Raw genomic sequence first — 20,119 nt, 5'->3', positions numbered from 1 at the left:
AAGCAATGCACAATCTGAATCAGGCCAACCTCTAGCCTTAGCAACATGCTCAAATTATACAAAAAAAGTATCAGGGTCCTTCTTGTTAAACTGTGGCAGTAATCTTAAATTATTAATATCAAAGGAACTCATAGCTCCAGACAAATGCCTGCTCTGATCTCCACTGGACCCCTTACTATCATTTGCTAAAGTTAAGCGGTGCCCTTCCAGATCTAATTTGGCCTGCTCTACTTCTTGCCGAATCCTCTCCACCTTAATCTGCTTTTTAATTTGCAACTCATGTTTACATTTGTCATGCTCAAGCTGAATCAACAACAGTTTCTTTTGTTGTTCAAACGTTAAGCTCTGAGTCTGAAGTGCACCAGCGGAAACTGTTGAGACTGGAGAATCATCTTCCACGTCATCTTCCACAGACAACACTCCTTTTTCTCTCAACTCAGACTTCAAAGTCACCATTATGTTCTCTTTAAGCGTTTGTCACCTATCACTACCGAGAAGTGCTTCGCAATCTTTAGTAGCTGCTCCTTAGTACAATGCTCCAATGCCTCTTCAGATGGAGCTGCGATAAACTCGTCACAATCTGCCGTTACAACAAACTACAACTGGCACATCAAAACCACAGCAACAGACCCAGCAAGACAGTGCAGCTTCCTCATGCGCATTAAGAGGACTAAACCTCACCTTGTATGGAGTTTCCCCCGCTATCTAGATCAACCCAGCTAACTAACTCATCCCTAGTCTTCATGCAGCTACTTGTGGTGGGTATTTATGCACTAATGACCGACTGGCTTGGAATAGCAACTAGCACACTAGCAACCTTCCCAAAATCACGGACATGCTCCCAAGCTAAAAGTCCATATTTTGTCACAACCTGGCTCAAGGGTCATGACAAAAGACGGAACGAGGCAGCATAAATGATCAAAAGTAATTTATTTAACAAAAGAGTGAACTAAACATAACTATTTAAATGTGCAAGGTGTGTCTCTGTAACATAAATAATTCAAAGCAATCACCTCAACAGAACAAAGATGGTTAACAGTGGTGAGGTATCACTCTCACAGAGTGGCTGTCACATTATCAATAACCAACCCTTATAAAGTCTAATTAATGTTAATAAACATCTTATTAATGTTTATGTCAACAAGTTTCTAATAAAAGCCTATAAGTGTCTTATAATCAATAATAAATGAGTTAATTGTCTTTTGGTTAACACTTATTTGTGTTTATAAGCATCTTATAAGGTCTTATAAATGTTTTATCATTTTTTAATTACTGCTTATTAACTGTTAATTACTGCTTATTACAAACACCTTAAAATAAAGTGTTACCCAATTATGTCGATGTTCCTATTAATGTTATATTTACTATACTAATATAATTTATGTTTGTGTGTGTGTATTCTGTACCAAATCTTTGTATTAATAGATGATGCTCATGCTTCAAGGAATCAATGATGTCACTGTCTGACTAGAAGAATGCAAGAATTCAAAGAATTCTGCCAGACTCTGTCTCTCCATCCACCCTGAAGCACTGTATCTATCAGCTGTGGCCAGCATTCATGGACGTCTTTAACACCTCACTGGAGACATGCCACGTGCCAGCCTGCTTCTGTGAATTCCCATAGGAAAGCAAAATCCAAGATGAGATCTCATAGTTGTTTCCTTCTTTTCTCCTATACAAATGAGCTGCTTTTAATACCAAGGTGAGACCAAAGGCCTTTTCTCCCACTTCTCAAATTCATCTCAGGAGAAACAACCACATAAAATCTCATTTATGTCTGACTCTGATCAAAACAAATTCTTCTTAAATACGTTTTGTGAAGTGGTTGTCTTTAATTGTCCACTGCATCTGTTAGGTCCTGTCCACAGGTTCGCCATTCATCTGTGACAACATCTGAGCCTCTTCTTACATGATGTTGGTCAGCAATAGGTCTTCTCTTGAGCGATCTCTCACCACCCTGGCAACAAGTTTTCTTGATGTAATTATGTTGTGTTTTGCACCAACAGCTGCACCTCCAGTCACCAGTCTATCAAGCTCCTGATGTTTGCGGATAACACCATTGAGCTCATCTCTGGTGAGTATGAGTCCGCCTACAGGGGTGGGAGATCAGAACAGCCTGGAGCTCAATGCTCTTAGGACAGTGGAGATGGTACTGGATTTCAGAAAGTGCCCAGCCCCACTCACCCCCATCACCCTATGTGACTCCCCAGTCGACACTGTGGAGTCCTTCCGCTTTCTGGGCACCATCATCACCCAGGACCTCACATGGGAGCTGAACATTAGCTCCATCACCAACAAAGCCCGGACAATGATGGTACACTTCTACACCGCTATCACTGAGTCCATCCTCACCTCCTCCCCGTTATCACCATCTGATACGCTGCTACCAAGGACAAAAGTAGGCTGCATGATATCATTCGCTCCGCAGAGAAGGTAATTAGCTGCAGTCTTCCATCCCTCCAGGACCTGTACACACCTATTGTGGCTGACTGCTCTCACTACGGACAAAAACGGTTTTAGACTCCCCTGCGGTCCATTAAGACCATGCCACAAGAAAAGTTTCTTTATGTCTGCAGCTGGCCTCATCAAAAAGGCCCTTACTTGATAATAAAGTTGATTCTGATTTATGGAGTATGATGATAAGCACAATGGTTTGGATCATGAGACAGACTGACTGTGTTGCATGCTGCATGTCAGCCATTAAGTCTGAAAAGATCACTTTGCCTAAAGTCCCAATAGGAGAATGATAAAAATATCATATCCCTTAAGGTCATTGTGATAGTTTCATTCATTATGATCATGTGTTTGGTTGTGTGTATGTGTGTGTTTGTGGAAGTTGGAGGAGATGGACCATTTCACACATAACGGTCACATCCTGTTATAAGGAATGACAGTTTTTGTCAAATTACCGCTGTCGTCTACGGGCAATCTTGTGTACTACTGGGCCCATCAGCCTAATAGTTTTTTGTGCACATTTGTGACTGTATGATTAAGGACCTCTCGTGGTTGCGATGATTCACAATTTTTTGAAAAACCTATTTTATTGACTGAGCCTACCATAAAGCCCAGCCCACTTTCGTCTTTTCAGCACAATTTGCCATTTTACAAAATGGGTTACAACAAAGCAAAAGGCATATGTGGCAATCGCCTAAGCTAAAAACAAGGCTTACCTAGTCGGTTGTAGGCACATTTTGGCCTTTGTCATGTCTAAAAAACTGACATCCACAAAAAAGTTTTGTCTCATCTTGAACTGGAGCATCTACAAATTAATTCCATGTCTGATGTTTTATGATCCACTAAAGTTAGACAAGATACAAGATGAATAAATCCCTGTTTTTGTTATCTTTGCTACCATCTTGACTATACAAACTTTTTCTGAATGAACACCTTTATGTTCTAATTAAATATTCTGTATCTATCATGAAGGGAGTGGTCTCTTCCAAAATGACAAAGAATGCCTCAATCACATGGCAAGAGCGGTCACAGAATAGAATGAGTATGGAAATTATAGCCACCAGATCGCAACCCAACTGAACACCTATGGGAGTTTTTGAAGCAAAGTGTTTGGTAGTACTTTCCACCACCATCGGATGATGTTCATCTCTTTCCCTTTGCCACCATCTGTATATAATATTGTATACATGCGTGTACAATGTACATGCGTACATACATTGCACTTACAGTGCATTCAAATGTTCATGCATTTCATCTCCACTTTTGATGTCATGCCTCGTCATGCACCATATTAGAATCTATTTATTTATTTCAGTAATTTTCCAGCTGGTTAAGCCATCTATAACAACGCTGTCAGGTAGAGCTGTTGCATCAGTAGGCCATCTGGGTGACAACTCAGTGGATGAGCATGTACTGTGGCATTATAAACCAATATATAGTGTTACACATGAATAAAGAAATGTAGTTTTCCCCCTTACTTTTCAGAACAAACTAGGCTTGAGAAATGTGTGTTCACATAGAAAAACACCCAAAATGTCTCAGATGAGCCTTGAACCTTTGTTTTGACAAAGGAATAAAACTAGTGATTCATTTATTATATGCACTGTTGAACACCAGGTACTTGGTGTTTGATTTTGTGATGGTAAACACAGAGCCAGTCATAGATGGCAGCTTACCCTAGCAACCTGTTGAATTCTTCATGAACTGACCCTGACTTTGGTAACATGATGCCATCCGGCCGTCACGAGTTTACCCCTCCTAGACCTCTGATGGAAAGTTAAGGCATATTGGTTTTCGCCATGTCACAGAGACGCAAGTTCTCGGCCAATGGGATTCACCCAGAGCTGGCATGAAAGATGATCAATGATTTGATGCCGCTCCTGATTCTTCACATTCACCTCCTCAAGAAATGTTAAGGGAACAGATTTTGCAGTGACAATATTTGCATGTCCTCCAAACATTGTCCTTTTAGGATAAATTGTTATCGTATTACTGTAAGATGGAAATTAAGAAAAGTTGTACACTCAGTTGCCATTTTATGTGGTACACCTAGCTACAGTACAACTAAGGCTGTTAATACAACAGTCGTGAAAAGTTGGTGATTCAACTGTATGGTAATTTTGGAAGCTTCTGTTTGTTGTTCTGTTGAACTGCATCTTGTTAAAACTACAGGTCAGTAAAACAGTGGAAGATGAACTTTAACTTTCAAAGTAGCCAAAAGCCTTTTGAGTTTGTGCATCACAGACAGTTTTCACTCCCAAATCCTAACATCCTGCAACTGTTATCCAATCCTGTGTATTTATATTTAGATTAACTATTTACAACATCATAGTTACACACTAAACTCTTTAACTCACAAACCTTGAGTGTTTGCCATTGTCTTGAAAAGCTCAGTTTTCATCCAGGGAAAACAATGTGTATTTCATGTGCTGAAGCTCCTTTGAAAAATAGAAAAGCCTATGGGCTATTATAGGCATTGTGCAGCTCAAACCTGCTCTGATAAAACACAAGAAAACAGTCAATAGTGAGGCAAGAGTCAAAATGAGACGCCGAGGTCATGAGAAGCGCTGATGACTGGAGTTTGGATGGTGAAATAAGAATGGAAACACTAGATGGTGATTAATGCCATTGGCTCCCACCTTGTTGTGTCTTGTCTGAGTCAAAGTGTCCTAGTCTCTAACTGTGGGTGGTTAAGAATATTTTTTCTCTCGTCCCAAAGGATTTTTTGTGATCTCTGTTTCCAAGCTTTTCTTTTTTTACAACAACTGACCACAGAGCTGTAATCTTGCATTGGTGTATTATTATTATTTCTTGTCCAAGGACCAACAATATCGTAACTGCCAATCATTCAAGCACTGTTTCCAGTAAAGTGATTGTGTTTTATCTTAAGTTTTTGTTGTAAAGTTTAACTTTCTGCACGTCTCTCTTTTATTTGTCTGATTGTCTGTAGCGGGAATGGATGTAAATGGTTGTTTTCAGCTGGTTCATAGTTTTGTCTGATGTAGTGCCTGTTTCTCTATAATACTACACTGTCATAGTAGGACTCTGGCATACATGTTTAATCACCACACACTCTACTGATTCCAGTATGAAATGACCCAAATCCTACGATCCTGATGGTGCAGGAAATACAACTGCATGATAGTTTTGTACCATGATTGCAAACAAAAAAACATGGTATTAACATGACTAGCATGTTTAATTGAAATACCATTGTACCTCAGCACACTTAAGCACCTAGTGGTGACGATATAATTACTATCAACATATTTCAGAGCATTATTTTGTAAATGACCAGTATGCTAACGAGGGGCAGAACAGTGGTGCTTTAGTGGTCTGAATACAGAACTGCTGGCTGGGGCCTTTCTGTGTGGCGTTTATCCCTGTATCTGCATGATTTACCTCTGGGTGCAACACTATAAAAGCATTCAGGTTAGAAGTTAAGTTGAGAGACTTTAAATTGCTCATAGATGGAATAGTTGTCTGGCTATGTGTGTTAGTCTTGGGACAGTCTGGGGACCTGTCCTAGATTTACCCTGCCTCATGCCCAGTGTGGGCTGGTGTGGGCTCCAGTCCCCCACAGCCCAAAAGGTAAAGATAATGGATATGTTAATTATCCTGTATGTACTTAATTTTATCAGATGTTAGAAGATTTAACAAATGTTCAAATTTCACTGTTTTCAGGATGAAATTCTGTCATTTTCAAAAGTAGTATTTCTTAGATATTTCAGTTCCCACGCACTGACAGAATTGGGAAAAATTAAATTTGATTTCAATCACCACAAGAAGTGTGAGCCACAATATCTCAATAAGAGAGTCCCAGAGGCACTCACACACAATATGACAGGGTGAGTTCACAAGGATATTCAACACACACCACACACACACACACACACAGGGCTCATTTTCAACAACATAATGGCAGTAATGTGGCTTAGGCTCACCTCTGGTGCTTGCTGGCTTGAGGTGGAGATGCTTTTTCAAAGAGAGGATTAACTGCAGTAAAGCCCTCTCTCACTACGAACTGTCCTGTGACACAAGGCCAATAACAAGTCATGGGACCCAACAGAGAACATCACAGCACTAACACCAGACCTGGGCCAAGTGCTCTCCTTACTGTTTATGTTATCCCTCTTAGGCACCATGTGTGTGGGTGTTTCCATGAACTACAATGTCAGAAAATCACAATTAATTATTAGATGGCACTGCGGAACAGAAATGTATGCGAATGCCCTCCATTTTGTACTTCAGAGATTTCTAAACAGGTGAAACTTACTCCAACTTTTGTCATGTTATACTTTAACCTCAAGACAGAATTACAGACTTATATTCTGCACCGTGGATTGAAAAACCCTCCACTAAAGTATATGAAAATGTTTCAGAACCAATGTGATAAACTAATAATTTGTTGGTTATCAATTAAGCTAAAAACAATGCTTTTAGTTCCTGAGAAGTTGCCAATCACCACCCATTTTGATGCAATTGAATAAAGGTTTTTACATACATTGCACTTACAGTGCAATGTATGTACGCATGTACATTGTACACGCATGTATACAATATTATATACAGATGGTGGCAAAGGGAAAGAGATGAACATCATCCGATGGTGGTGGAAAGTACTACCAAACACTTTGCTTCAAAAACTCCCATAGGTGTTCAGTTGGGTTGCGATCTGGTGGCTATAATTTCCATACTCATATGCACACGTTTTTATATATGAGGTTTTTGGTCTATACCATGTTATTTATGTGAAAAAGTCTGCACTGCACTCTTGTGAATGGCTGCTCTGTTCCAAATTGAATAGTTCCTCTGCCGTTACAGATATTAACTTTCTACTACATACTACACACAGCGATCAGCTTCATCTAGAAAGGAAAAAAAATACAATTTCACGTTATTTTTCTCTATTCTGCATGTTTTGTTTAAAATCAAATGTAGCATAAAATATACTGAGACATTTTCCTCTACAGTTTGTCTTTGTTCACTGAGAGTCATTCTGTGTCTATACAGTGAATGTCTTTACATGTTGTGGTGCATTTACAGTATCCCATCCCTTAGTGAAAGAAACAAGAGAGCTCTCAAATCATTTTGCCAATATAGTCGTCAATGTTATCACAGATAGGCCTGTGGGGAAATGCTGTTCTCAGCATGTGACTGCAAAGAAGACTTGCAGTTGTTTGGATTTGACCTTGAAGGCATTTTGTAAACCTTGTAATACCAGATACAGAGTTAACAAAATTAATAACTGGGAATAAGTGTCTCAATGAAAATGAATAATAAAAACCATTAGAGCCGTTGCTGTAACTCATTGAACTTGGAACAGACTATTCCCAGCCCCCAGCTCGTTAGAGGTGATTCTGATTACAGTAATCCCACAGTCATTTGAAGCAGATTTAGGTGTGCTAAGGTCACATTGGCAGCGAATGATAACTTTGAAAGGCAATCCAAATCTGTGTTCAAGTCCAACCAATTCACTGCTGTTGTCATCTCACTGAAGGACAGATAATCTCGGGTAGGAGGGTGCTGAGGATGAACTAGTTGAACTTTACCAATTGTACTTATATAGCTTTGGAGATTCGTGAAAACATCAGACATTGGTTGCACAAGCAAGAATTTGATTTGACAGCAGATAACTACAAGAATGCAACATTAGGAGGTGATTAGGCTTACCACGGCATTCATGCAGGATTAGTTAACTTAACCATTTCCCCCTCACATGCACCTAATATGTTTAAACTACCATCAGGTCTACATACAAGTCGCCTTACTCTCAGAAGCCTATAATATGGCTCAGTACATTGAGAAGAATCATTCATTTCAATCATTCATTTTCCTGCACGGGGGATTGAAATGTCAGCTTAAGTTCAGGCATGAAGAAATATTTCATTTCTGGATGATATTTTCATTTTATGTTCCTATGATTGAATAAATACAAGATGGTAAATTGATTAAACAAGGCCTACACATGAGACAAATGAATGCAACAGCAAAAAAGCACAATTTAGTTATTATCTCATTATTATTAAATATTTGACATTGCAACCTATACATTCAAAATGGACAGCAAGAGAAAGTTAATGGGTACTTAGGAGTGGTGGTAATTTTTCCCTTTAATCCCATCTTTCGTCAAAGCTCCCAGATGGAAATGATAGGCTTGATATGCCCAATGGCTGCCAAGATAATGGCAACAGACGAGTAACAGAAAACCCTTGACAGTGTAAACACACGGATGCTATCTAAACCGCTGCTGCGTTTTGGCCGGAGCCGCCATTGACTGGCATAATCTGTTGTATAAATCTGCAGCTTGGCCCTGTCTGGCTGCTGTCGGGGTTCTGTGCACTTAGACAAAAGCGACGGACACCTTGCCCACTGACAAAGGGTCTGGCCCTAATCGGAGTGGACAAGGCTTGCTGATGGAGCCTTTTTGAGCAATTGAACTTGGTCAATGAATCTTAGAGGACCTAATGAAACATAAGGGACAGGCAGTTTGACTCCAACAACAGGAGCAGCACCAAAGTGTCCTGTTTCTGCCCATCAGCCTCAGGACTGAAGTTGTGCTTTGACCCATAATGACCTTTATGAAAGCACGTCTATGCTGGACGGACCTGTGAGGATTCTGATGGTGTTGACCTTGTAGGCCACATAAGTGTTGTAGTTGTGGTGGTGCCTTTCATTGTCGTTGGGGAATTCAGTTTGGGGCTTTGAAGAAAAAATGAGTCTGATCTGGCGCCATTCTGTTGTTATTGTTTTTGTCACGAGAAAGGAGAACAGGCCTTAGTGTGTCTCCGGAGCAAACAGTTTGGGATGGAGGACACGCTGTTCTTCTTTGAAACGTTGAGGAAGGAGACTGGGTTCCTTTTAGAAAGCCCTAGGGAATGTGTATGGGAAAACCTGCGTGGGCCACTGGAATCTCCTCAAAGAGAAGTACAGCACAAGTGCTGAGACTTCACCATGGGAGAGAGGAACTGGTCTTTGTGATCAGAAATGCCATGGAAAAAGTGTGCATTGTTCACATCCTAACACATTTTTTTTTCTGGTCCTGTGATTCACCTACAAGGTCTTAGGCTCACTGACCCCTTCCCGCTGGCTGTCCAAAATGCCCACACAAGACCATGACACTACATTTTATTTTCACTAAGCAGTGCTTCAACCAAATCATTTTGCTGTTCTCCAACTGCTTGTTGCCCTTTTTGTTAAATCAGCAGTGCCAACACCAATACAGAAGCACAACAACAATACTGACTGGAGAATGCAGTATAAATATAAACTATCGATATAATACCCTTGACAGTGTAAATACACGGATGCTATCTAAACTGCTGTTGCAGCTATTTTACAAGGAACAAGGTTCAAGGTTGTTTCTTAGTCATGATACAGCACGAGGCTGCATAACGAAACGAAATTTGTAGTTCCTTCATGCTACACAACACACACAACATATAATTAAGTGTGGGCCTATATTAAAATATGGTAACATATAAAGTAAAATTAAACAATATATACAGTTATTTATATACATATTCAGTATCTCACAAAAGTGAGTACATCCCTCACATTTTTGTAAATATTTAATTATATCTTTTCATGTGACATCACTGAAGAAATGACACTTTGCTACAATGTAAAGCAGTGAATGTACAGCTTGTATAACAGTGTAAATTAGCTGTCCCCTCAAAATAACACAGCCATTAATGTCTAAACCACTGGCAGCAAAAGTAAGTACACCCCTAAGTGAAAATGTCCAAATTGGGCCCAAAGTATCAATATTTTGTGTGCCCACCATTATTTTCCAGCACTGCCTTAACCCTGTTGGGCATGGAGTTCACCAGAGTTTCACAGGTTGCCACTGGAGTCCTCTTCCGCTCCTCCATGACGACGTCACGAAACTGGTGGATGTTAGAGACCTTGCGCTCCTCCACTTTCTGTTTGAGGATGCCCCACAGATGCTCAATAGGGTTTAGGTCTGGAGACATGCTTGGCCAGTCCATCATCTTTACCCTAAGCTTCTTTAGCAAGGCAGTGGTCATCTTGGAGGTGTGTTTGGGGTCGTTATCATGTTGGAATACTGCCCTGCGGCCCAGTCTCCGAAGGGTGGGGATCGTGTTCTGCTTCAGTATGTCACAGTACACGTTGGCATTCATAGTTCCCTCAATGAACTCTAGTCTCTAGTCTTTGTACTCCTCACTTGGTTACCGCCACACATGCTTGACACCATCTGAACAAAATAAGTTTATCTTGGTCTCATCAGACCACAGGACATGGTTCCAGTAATCCATGTCCTTATACTTGTCTTCAGCAAACTGTTTGCAGACTTTCTTGTGCATCATCTTTAGAAAAGGCTTCCTTCTGGGACGACAGCCATGCTGACCAATGTCCGGCGTATGGTCTGAGCACCGACAGGTTGACCCCATCAACCTCTGCAGAAATGCTGGCAGCAGTCATAGGTCTATTTCCCAAAGACAAGCTCTGGATATGTCGCTGAGCACGTGCACTCAAGTTCTTTGGTCGACCATGGCAAGGTCTGTTCTGAGTGGAACCTATCTTGTTGAACCGCTGTATGGTCTTGGCCACCATGCTGCAGCTCAGTTTCAGGGTCTTGGCAATCTTCTTATAGCCTAGGCCATCTTTATATAGAGCAGCAATTCTTTTTTCAGATCCTCAGAGAGTTCTTTGCCATGAGGTGCCATGTTGAAATTCCAGTGACCATTATAAGGGAGTGTGAGAGAAATAATACCAAATTTAACACACCTGCTCACCATTCACACCTGAGACCTTGTAACACAAAAAGACACTGGGGAGGGAAAATGGCTAATTGGTCCCAATTTGGTAGTTAGTGGTAATTAGTGGTGTACTTACCTTTGTTGCCAGTGGTTTAGACATAATGGCTGTGTGATGTGTTATTTTGAGGGGACAGCAAATTTACACTGTTTTACCAGCAGCATTTGAATTTGCATCTGAGGTGAATGTAAACAGCAGCAACCAGATGATGATATTAAAGTTTCATCTTCACAGTTAACAGTTTGGGAAACAGAGCGCATCTTGACTGCATCTGAGCACCAAGCATCATCGATGTAAAACACAGTCCACTTCCTCTCATCTTGCTGGAGCCTTGCGCTGACAGCTAAATTCCGATCTCTGGTCAACATGAGTCCCATTTTGTCCAGAAATGCTCTTTAGGAGCAGAATTAAGTAACAGCTGGGCCAGCATGGCTCCTCTCCTGGCTCTCTTCCCTCTCCTCTGAGCGATCACCGCACCCACCGTGGCGCCATGGTCAGGTTGTGTGGGACGGGTGGATCGTGGTCTGCTGCTCTTTAATCCAAAAAAAACCCGTCTTCATCTTGCAGTGACTTGTATTTATGTCAGAGGTAACGCATGTTCTGGCAATAAAGCCGGAAAAAAAAAAACACAGATAAGAAACGAAATAGCAGCGAAGTTTGAAGGAACTATCAGCTGCTGCTTCTACAAGCGCTGCCGGTTGCCATAGCAACCATAATTTAAATATGATAATTTGAAATATAAATACACAAACTAATAAAATATAAGACAATAATCAATAGTGATATGTAGGCTATACGTAAAGATGGTATTCTGCTAAATGTGATTTGCAAGATTATCTGAGTCTTAACTATTTCCTTTGCCTTTTGCACGGTTTGTCCCTAGCGAGGCTACATAGTTCACAGCGTTGTTTCCATAGAGACTGAAGTATCTCCCAGACGCGAACGGATCTTTTTCTGCATGCTAGCAAATGTTAAACTAGCCTTCACGTGCTAAACAGCATATTATTTAGATAAACAACAAGTACTGGAATTGCCGATTATAACAGCAACTAAAGATAACTTTCAAGTGGTTGAATGTAAAAATTAAGTGAGAAAACGAGTCGCTGGCCATGACGGGTGCTAATGAGATATATGACACAATCATGCGGGAGCTGAATAATCTAGTCCTCTCAGATACAGATGAAACTAAAGAAGAGCAGGAGAGTTTTTCACTTCAGGATGAGGCGGTAAGTAGTCTCCTGCTGAAGCCACAGCTCTGAAAAAGGTCAACGTTAAATTACAGGTGTTGTTGACTCCAAGCTAAATGTTAGCTTGTATGGTGGATCTTAGCACATGTTTTATTTATGTTGTATATTTTATGTATCTTATAATGTTTTATGTTCAAGTCTTTGGGTTCACCTGGGTTCAAATTTGCCTGTGAAAGTTGGAAGTTAACTTCATCACGTAGCAGCTATCAGTCAAGGCTGGTACTTGCTAATTCCTTCTGTACCATTTTACTATGTATTTGTATAAATGCACTGCAAAATTATCAAGAATATTAATTTGGAAGTTGGTATAGATCATGGATGGGTTATGGACAGCTTAGAAGCATTCTGTGCCCATCAGCTGACCTACAACAAATCTATCACCCTGACCATATAGGCTTTTGTTTTTCAACAGTCATCTCCACCAGATTAGTAAAACACATGTTTGGATGTTTAGGTAGATATAAGATTAAACATTTACCTTAACCTTTTTGTGATGTGACCAAACTAACAATAAAACAACATTCTGACAACAGGACTTCGATGATATTCCACCATCTCTGCTCAGCTACTTTGAAACCTCAAGAAGCAGAGCAGCAGTTTGTGAAAAGCTCATCCTTGAGGAATTTGAAGGTGTGACAACTTGTTAAATAGCAAATACATCATACAACATTATGCTTCTATAAGCTATTAGCTATTTTGTTTTAAAAAATGGCTGGTAAATTACCAATTTAACCTGGCACATTCATGATGATGGATAATATGTATTTTCTTTGAATTGCATCTCAGACTTTGAATCACATCACACGGACGACATGATGAATGTTCCTATTCACCTTGGTAATGACATGATGAAAATTAATGAGCAGGTAAATGTCTGCCTGTAGTATTTTACTGTATGACACATCCAAAATACAATTAAAAAAAATATAGTCCACAGGTTCTGTCAATTTACTCTAAATGTTTGTCTTGCTTGATACAGGTCGCTTGTGACACACAAAATGAGGACAATGAAACTTCCACCTACACCTGCCTTCTTCCTGCACCCACAGAGACCATGGCTCCTTTCATTCACAATGTGTCAGTGTGTCCCAGCAATGAAGGTACAGTACATGTTTAGAAAAATGAGGCAGTGCTGTGTAAATCCCACATCGTGACACAAGTCTCAAATTCAAAAGTTCATGGCATGATATGTTAAATATTGTAGTTAACTACAGGTGTGCTAAATTACATCTCTTTCCTCTGTTACTTTTTCATTGCACTGGACTGATAATGCATAGAAACTTCTTCGGTGATACCCACAAGAGGTCACTGTTGTCCTATTTTACGTTCTCATTAATGACTGCATATAATTTCCTTTGACATAAAAATATATGGTTTTTAATAATATTAAAACATCAACATTTTGAAAGACCATAACACCATTAGTCTGAATGACATTCCTACTGCCCTGCCCAAGTGCTGCCCAAAGCATGTCTACTTCTTTATGCTTATTTTTGAAGCAGTTTATTTTCACTGCATCGTGTGCAATGGAAGGTAAAAGGGAAGGCAGAGAAAAGGGTGACATGCTCAGTGGGAGTTAGATTTAACCTTCATATTTGTACTTGTACTTGTGTCACAGATGAAGCTGGAACAGATGAATATATGGAGAGTGAGAAGCATTTGGCATTTGAAATGAGGACCCTTGAGATTTCACTGAATGAAGAGGAGAGGAAGAAAAGCAGTGAATACGAGGCAGAGCGGGAGAAATGGCACTGTGAGGAGATGAAGAAGATGGAGCAAAAGAGACAAATAGAAAGAGACTTCCAGAAAGAGCTGAAGAAGATAATGGAGGCCGAAAAGGTGAGTCAGTGGCTAATTTGCAATGTCTCATATCTCATATCCATCTTACTGAAAAATTTAAAATAGAACCTGGTACTTCATTTATTTATGATAATATATGTATTAATTAGGGAAACAAACTTAGGAAACTGCAGCCTTGCACACATGCTTTTAGAAGGATATTGCCATATATGCCACATATGCTGTGCAAATACAAACATGAAAGAGAAATTTGTATAATGTAAAATGTAATTTTTAAGATTATCATGTTTTTTAATTATTTCTCTCTGTATCCAGCTCCATCAGAAGGAACTTGAGTTGATGCAGAAGAAGGCACAGGAAAAACTTGAACAGGAGATGCTTCTTCAGCAGGTAGGCCTGGATCCTCTTTTTGGCTGATGTTACCAGATGGTCAACCCACAGAGGCTACCCCTGGGTGTAGGCACTCTCCCTGGTTAATTATAAAGTACTGGGACTTCTAAGCAAAGTTAATTATCTGAATTCATCATTATTTCCCAACTTGGAATCAGAACCGTGAGAGAATATAGAAAACACATACCCTTTTGGGAATGTTTGACTCCTCAAATCAGAGGTTCATTCACATCAAATACCAGATTATTATAATCTACACATAGTTCCATATTCCTCTTTAGATGTTTGGCTTTGGGTTATATTGGCAGTTTGGGATGTATTGACAATTTTTAAAGACCTATTTGACCTTTTGGACTCTGGACTACGAAGAGTGACTCAAAGTGTAAGTGTTAAGATTGTTTGCAATTTATTTGTGGATTGTTTTATGTACTAACAATGAAATGTTTCCAATGAAATGGTTTGTTGTAACTTTTGTAACTATCTTTACCAATTAGGAACTGATCCGGAATTTACGGAGACGAGTGGAAGAAGAGAGGAAGATGAGGGAAGAGGAGCAGAAGAGAATGAAGGACAAGGAGGACAAGAGGAAAAGGGAAGAGGAGACAGAAAGGAGCAGAATGGAGGAAGAGAGACAAATGGAATGCATGACACTTAAAAATAAGGAGGAGAGGAAAAATGAGGAAGAGGAAAAGAGGATAATAGACAGGAAGGAAAAGAGGAAGAGAGAAGAGGAAAGAAACAAGATAGATTTGGAAAAGAAGAAGCTGGACGATGAGATGAGAATAATGAAGCAGGAAGAAGAGAGGAAAATGAAAGAAGAGGTGGAAAGGTTAAAGAAGGAGGAGGAAAGGAAAAGAGAGGAGGAAAGAAAAATTATAGAAGAGTCAAGGAAGAAGCTGGAGAAAGAGAAGACAAAAGTGGAAGAAGAAATGATCCTGAAGAAGGAGGAGGCGAAGCAAAAGAAGGAGGAGAGAAAAAAGAGAGAAGAGGAAAATATGAGAATAGAGGAAGAGGGGGGAATTACCGAGGTGATTTTGGAGAGGAAGAAGCAGGTGGAGATGAGGAAAAATAAAGAGGAGGAGGATGCTGATGATAGAAAGAAGATATATAAAGAGATCAGGAAGAGGGATATAAAAGAACATGGAAATGTAGATGAAGAACTTGAGGAGAAGAAAAAGAAGCAAGAAAGTGAGAGGAAAAAGAGCGAGGAGGAGGAGGAAGAGGAGGAGAAGGAGGAGGAGGAGGAGAACAAAGATGGCAGGAAGAGAGAAAAGGAAAGAAAAAAGATGGAGGAGAAAACAGAGGTGAAGGAAGTGGTAAGAAAAAGGGAAGGGAAACATAAACAAATGAACGAAGAACTAAGATCTATTGAAGAGGATGAGAAGAGGAAAAATGAAGACAAAAGGAAAACCAAAGAGGGAAATCAGAGGAGGAGGCAGGAGGAAGAGATGATGAAACAGAAGGACGAAGAGCATTACAGAAAATCAGAAGAAGAAATAAGGGTCAAGGAAGAGAGGGAGGGGTATAAAGGGTGTGGTGTGGACAACCGAAAGATGGAACACGAGAGCAAAACAAACGATAAAGAGAAGAAGCAGAAGGAGAAGAGAAAAAGGCAGGAGGAGATAATTAAAGTAGAGGCAGGAGAAAACACAAAAGAGGGTAACAAAAAAACAGAAGAAGAAATAACAATCAAAGAAAAGGAGGAGAGCACAAAGAGATTGGTGCATGATAGGGAAAGGGAAGAAAGAGTGATTAGAGAAAATGAGTGGCAAGAGAAGAGAAAGAAAAGCATGATTGGTGAAAATGAGAAAAAGAATACAGTTAAAACTGAAACCTCCCTGGCCTCACAACTAGAAGACAGCCCCCCTTGGACTTCCTCAAGCCCTGGTTCTTTACACAGTGAGTCTACAGCCTGTCCCACCAGTACTGGGACCGTACCACACCAACATGACCTAGACAAGATCAGTCAGGCCTCCATAGATAAAACTGAAACCTCCCTGACCTCACAACTAGAAGACAGTTCCACCTGGACTTCCTCAAGCCCTGGTTTTTTACGCAGCGAGTCTACGATCTGCACCACCAGTACTGGAATCTTACCACAACAACATAATCTAGACAAGATCAGTCAGGCCTCCATAGATAAAACTGTTGCCTGCGAAAATCAAGCAGCAAGGCCTTCCGCTGTGTCTGTTTTTCTACCGTGTGCCTCCCAGAGCACACAGAGCAGAAGAGGCTGTCATGGATGAACGACTGCATCCCCTGGTCAAAACTCTGCCTTCAGAACAGGAGGAAACAAAAAGGATCTGTGCAGAGTCGAAGAGGGCAGAGGAGGACTGCAGAGCCCAGCAGTCTGCCACCTCTCTGCCCAGACTCTCTGCTTCAGTCCACAGGCTCGAAATCCCTGCAAGAGGTAACCTTTGTGCAAGTGCTCAGCCACACAGACACACTGACAATACCATTTATGAAGGATGAAGTTGTTTTAACTCCGACATGTTGGTTTAGGGGATTTGGCACAAAACTTGTTTTTTTGTGCAAGTCGTCTCTGGGCATTTTTATGCACAAAAAATGATGTAATTTGTTTTTGTCAATTACACACAGAACTCAGGCAACTGAAATCCTTTTATTGGGAATAGAAGACATTCACCCACCAGAGCTGTCTAAGAGCATGCAATCGTGAGATACTTTAGCACAGTAAATTACTTAGCAGGAAAAAAAGGATAATGTTGAATACAGAAATGTAGTGTTAAATAATCTACTGTATTTGTAAGGAAAATTGCATTGAATTGCATATTTATTACTGATTTCACCCAGCAATGTTAAAGAGTATTCGCTGTATTAGCAGTAACATATTTCTGAATAGTTCAAATTTTATATTTGATATAATAATGATACATTCCTGTACCATGTCACACATGCCACCTTAACCTCTCCACTCCTAAACCTTAAAGCATCTTTGCCCTTCTTTCAGGTGACCACAGTGACCCTGGAGGACTTGCCTGGCTGTAACTTATCCACTCTTGCTCAGTGTATACAGCTTCGGTCCCTCACCCTCAGACGCTGTGGCCTCAAATCCCTGGAAGGCATCAACCAGTTACCACAGCTCTGCCACGTCGATGTACAGGTGGAAATTCAGTCAATATATAATAAGTTTACTATCTTAATGCCATTACAGTGAGTAATCCAAGATCTTTATTTACTTGTATATCTACTGTTATGTAGTGCAGAAGTTTGTTATTGTCAGTTAAATGTCATTATATCTTTTTCTTTAGAAATTTCACTATATAATAGACAGTCAATGCAGGCAGATTTTCTTGTGTCCTAAGATCTTCATTTGTTTGGTCACAGGAAAATGACATCTCATTTGTCGACTGTGAAAATATGACTAATTTACGAATTCTTCGACTCGGCCACAACAAAATGACGTCCATTCGTGGTTTAACTGGTGCTGAAAATTTGGACATTCTAGACCTCTCACACAACTCCATCACCCGCATTGGTGAGACCTGGAAAATTCATTAATATACCTTATGAAACATTAACTTGGATTAAATTAAATAACAGATTGTTGTCCAATTGTTTTAGAATTTGATTCATTATTTTCCTTGGAATGTGTATGTAGCAGCTTGAGCCGTTTTGTGCCGAACTCCTGGCAAGTCTGCAATACTCCACAAGAGGGCAGCATCTCTCTTTGTGTCACCTTTCTTCTGTTCAGACCTGGACTTAATTTACTTTACTGCAGTCTGCATTGAAAAGTGATTTATTTACTGAAGTCAACTTGAGCCCTGAGGCTAAAGTCATAAAAAGATATTGGCCAGGCAAGAGGTTAAACTCATTGAACTGTTGCTACTGTAACATTTTGTTGTAACTCCCCTCTAAAACGGAATCATAACTCATTATCTATATTGTAATTTCAAATTAAGTTTTTAGACATGGTTTGTTTATTGCGTATATGCAGACTCACCCTGTGCTGTTTTTCTAACTGAATAAGTGGCTTCTCATCTCCATCTCATCCCTAGCTGGTCTGGAGTCTATGAGGAGACTACAGAGGTTGTCAGTGGATCACAACCAACTGATCAGCACCAAAGGACTGAGGGAAGTGTACACTCTCCTCCACCTGAGCTGCTCACATAACCACCTGGCAAGCGTGGAGGGTCTGGAGAACAGTGCTCTGCTCAACACACTGGACCTGAGAGCCAACAGTCTTACTGAGGTAAGAAAAACAGCTACGGCTGATCACTGAAAGAACTGATGTCAGTGTTCAGTGGTGCAATTTTGTAACATCTGTACAGAAACTGATTTGGATGTTTGAGGGGTGTAGGGGGCCAGTAACTCAACAGATTTTATTGAAGTGAGCCCACATCATTCTGTTTCATCTTGTAGAGACGTAAGTAATTTGTATGTAGGAATGAGGGGATTTCCCATGGAAAATCACTAAAAAAATCTAATTTTGAAAAAACTTTAACATCTAATTATGTATAGTTAACAAAAATGGAGAATTCTTGTTTTCTGTGTATAACTGGATGTTTTTTTTTTCATTTTCTTATCAAGATACAGAAACATAGCCATAATGATGATAAGAGAACATCTGGTATCGGTGTCAAAATAAAAGCTCACAAGTGTTACATACATGTGAGCTGATTTATTTAAATCAACAACTCAAGAGAGGAAGCCAATTTTGGGCTCACATTATAATCTTGAACAGATCATGACTGAACAGATTATCTTGACAAAACCACAGGCTGCTGTTATGCAGTACACATTGCCTAAATTTCCCTGTGACTCAACTTAATGTCATGGCCAAGGAACATTTTCAAAGTTTACTCCACCTGTGGAAAAATAGCAAAAACAAAATTGAAAATCTTACACGCAACCAACTTTGATTTGATTTGACCAGCTCTCTGCAACCCTAAACAGAATATGAGGTTTAAATGTATAGCGAGTGACCTCCTGAGTCCTTCAAAGGTCATGGATAAGCTGAGGTTTATCAGTTCTCTGGACAGATTTAAATGTCTTCATCATCACATTATCACCACCTTTATCACACTACAAATGGGCGGATTAAATAAAGAACATCACATTTTCCTTTAGTCCAATAAAATTTCCCCTCTGGACCAAAAAAGGATAGGATATAACAAGTTCAATGTAGGTGATCTGAAAGTGATGATGCTTAGCATAACATTGTACAAAACGGAATGGCACGCTCCATTCTCCTACGTAACACCAACAGAACTCTGTTTCTTTTGCAAGTTGAACAATGTTGAACTTTGACCTGCAAATCTGAGGAACATCAAACTAAAACACAAAGTGCATTGTTGAATTTGTCAATCGCAGATTTGAACTAGAAGAAAGTCAGAATGCACAATGCCAGGGCCCTTTCACTGGCACACCTTAATGAAAGGCACTAATGGATGTTATTAGTTACTCTACAGTTACAGCAGTCAAAATAT

General features: G+C 40.0%; 1 protein-coding gene across 1 annotated transcript in view; it reads left to right on the top strand.

The window, feature by feature from the left end:
• Nucleotides 1-12,163: 12,163 nt before the first annotated feature.
• lrriq1 (leucine-rich repeats and IQ motif containing 1) overlaps nucleotides 12,164-20,119 on the top strand; it is a 40,661-nt gene continuing 32,705 nt past the window's right edge. The window contains 11 exon segments of the mRNA XM_038706880.1: nucleotides 12,164-12,461; nucleotides 13,016-13,112; nucleotides 13,269-13,348; nucleotides 13,462-13,582; nucleotides 14,101-14,321; nucleotides 14,598-14,672; nucleotides 15,167-16,874; nucleotides 16,877-17,082; nucleotides 17,641-17,793; nucleotides 18,018-18,168; nucleotides 18,689-18,882. Coding sequence (XP_038562808.1) covers nucleotides 12,345-12,461; nucleotides 13,016-13,112; nucleotides 13,269-13,348; nucleotides 13,462-13,582; nucleotides 14,101-14,321; nucleotides 14,598-14,672; nucleotides 15,167-16,874; nucleotides 16,877-17,082; nucleotides 17,641-17,793; nucleotides 18,018-18,168; nucleotides 18,689-18,882 — 3,123 coding nt within the window. The 5' untranslated portion in view covers nucleotides 12,164-12,344.

This window comes from Micropterus salmoides, unplaced genomic scaffold, assembly GCF_014851395.1.
Source record: "Micropterus salmoides isolate LMB-PRFRI ecotype aquatic unplaced genomic scaffold, ASM1485139v1 Ms_hic_scaffold_8, whole genome shotgun sequence".
Lineage (NCBI taxonomy): Eukaryota > Metazoa > Chordata > Actinopteri > Centrarchiformes > Centrarchidae > Micropterus > Micropterus salmoides.
This window is presented reverse-complemented; position numbering and strand designations above follow the sequence as displayed.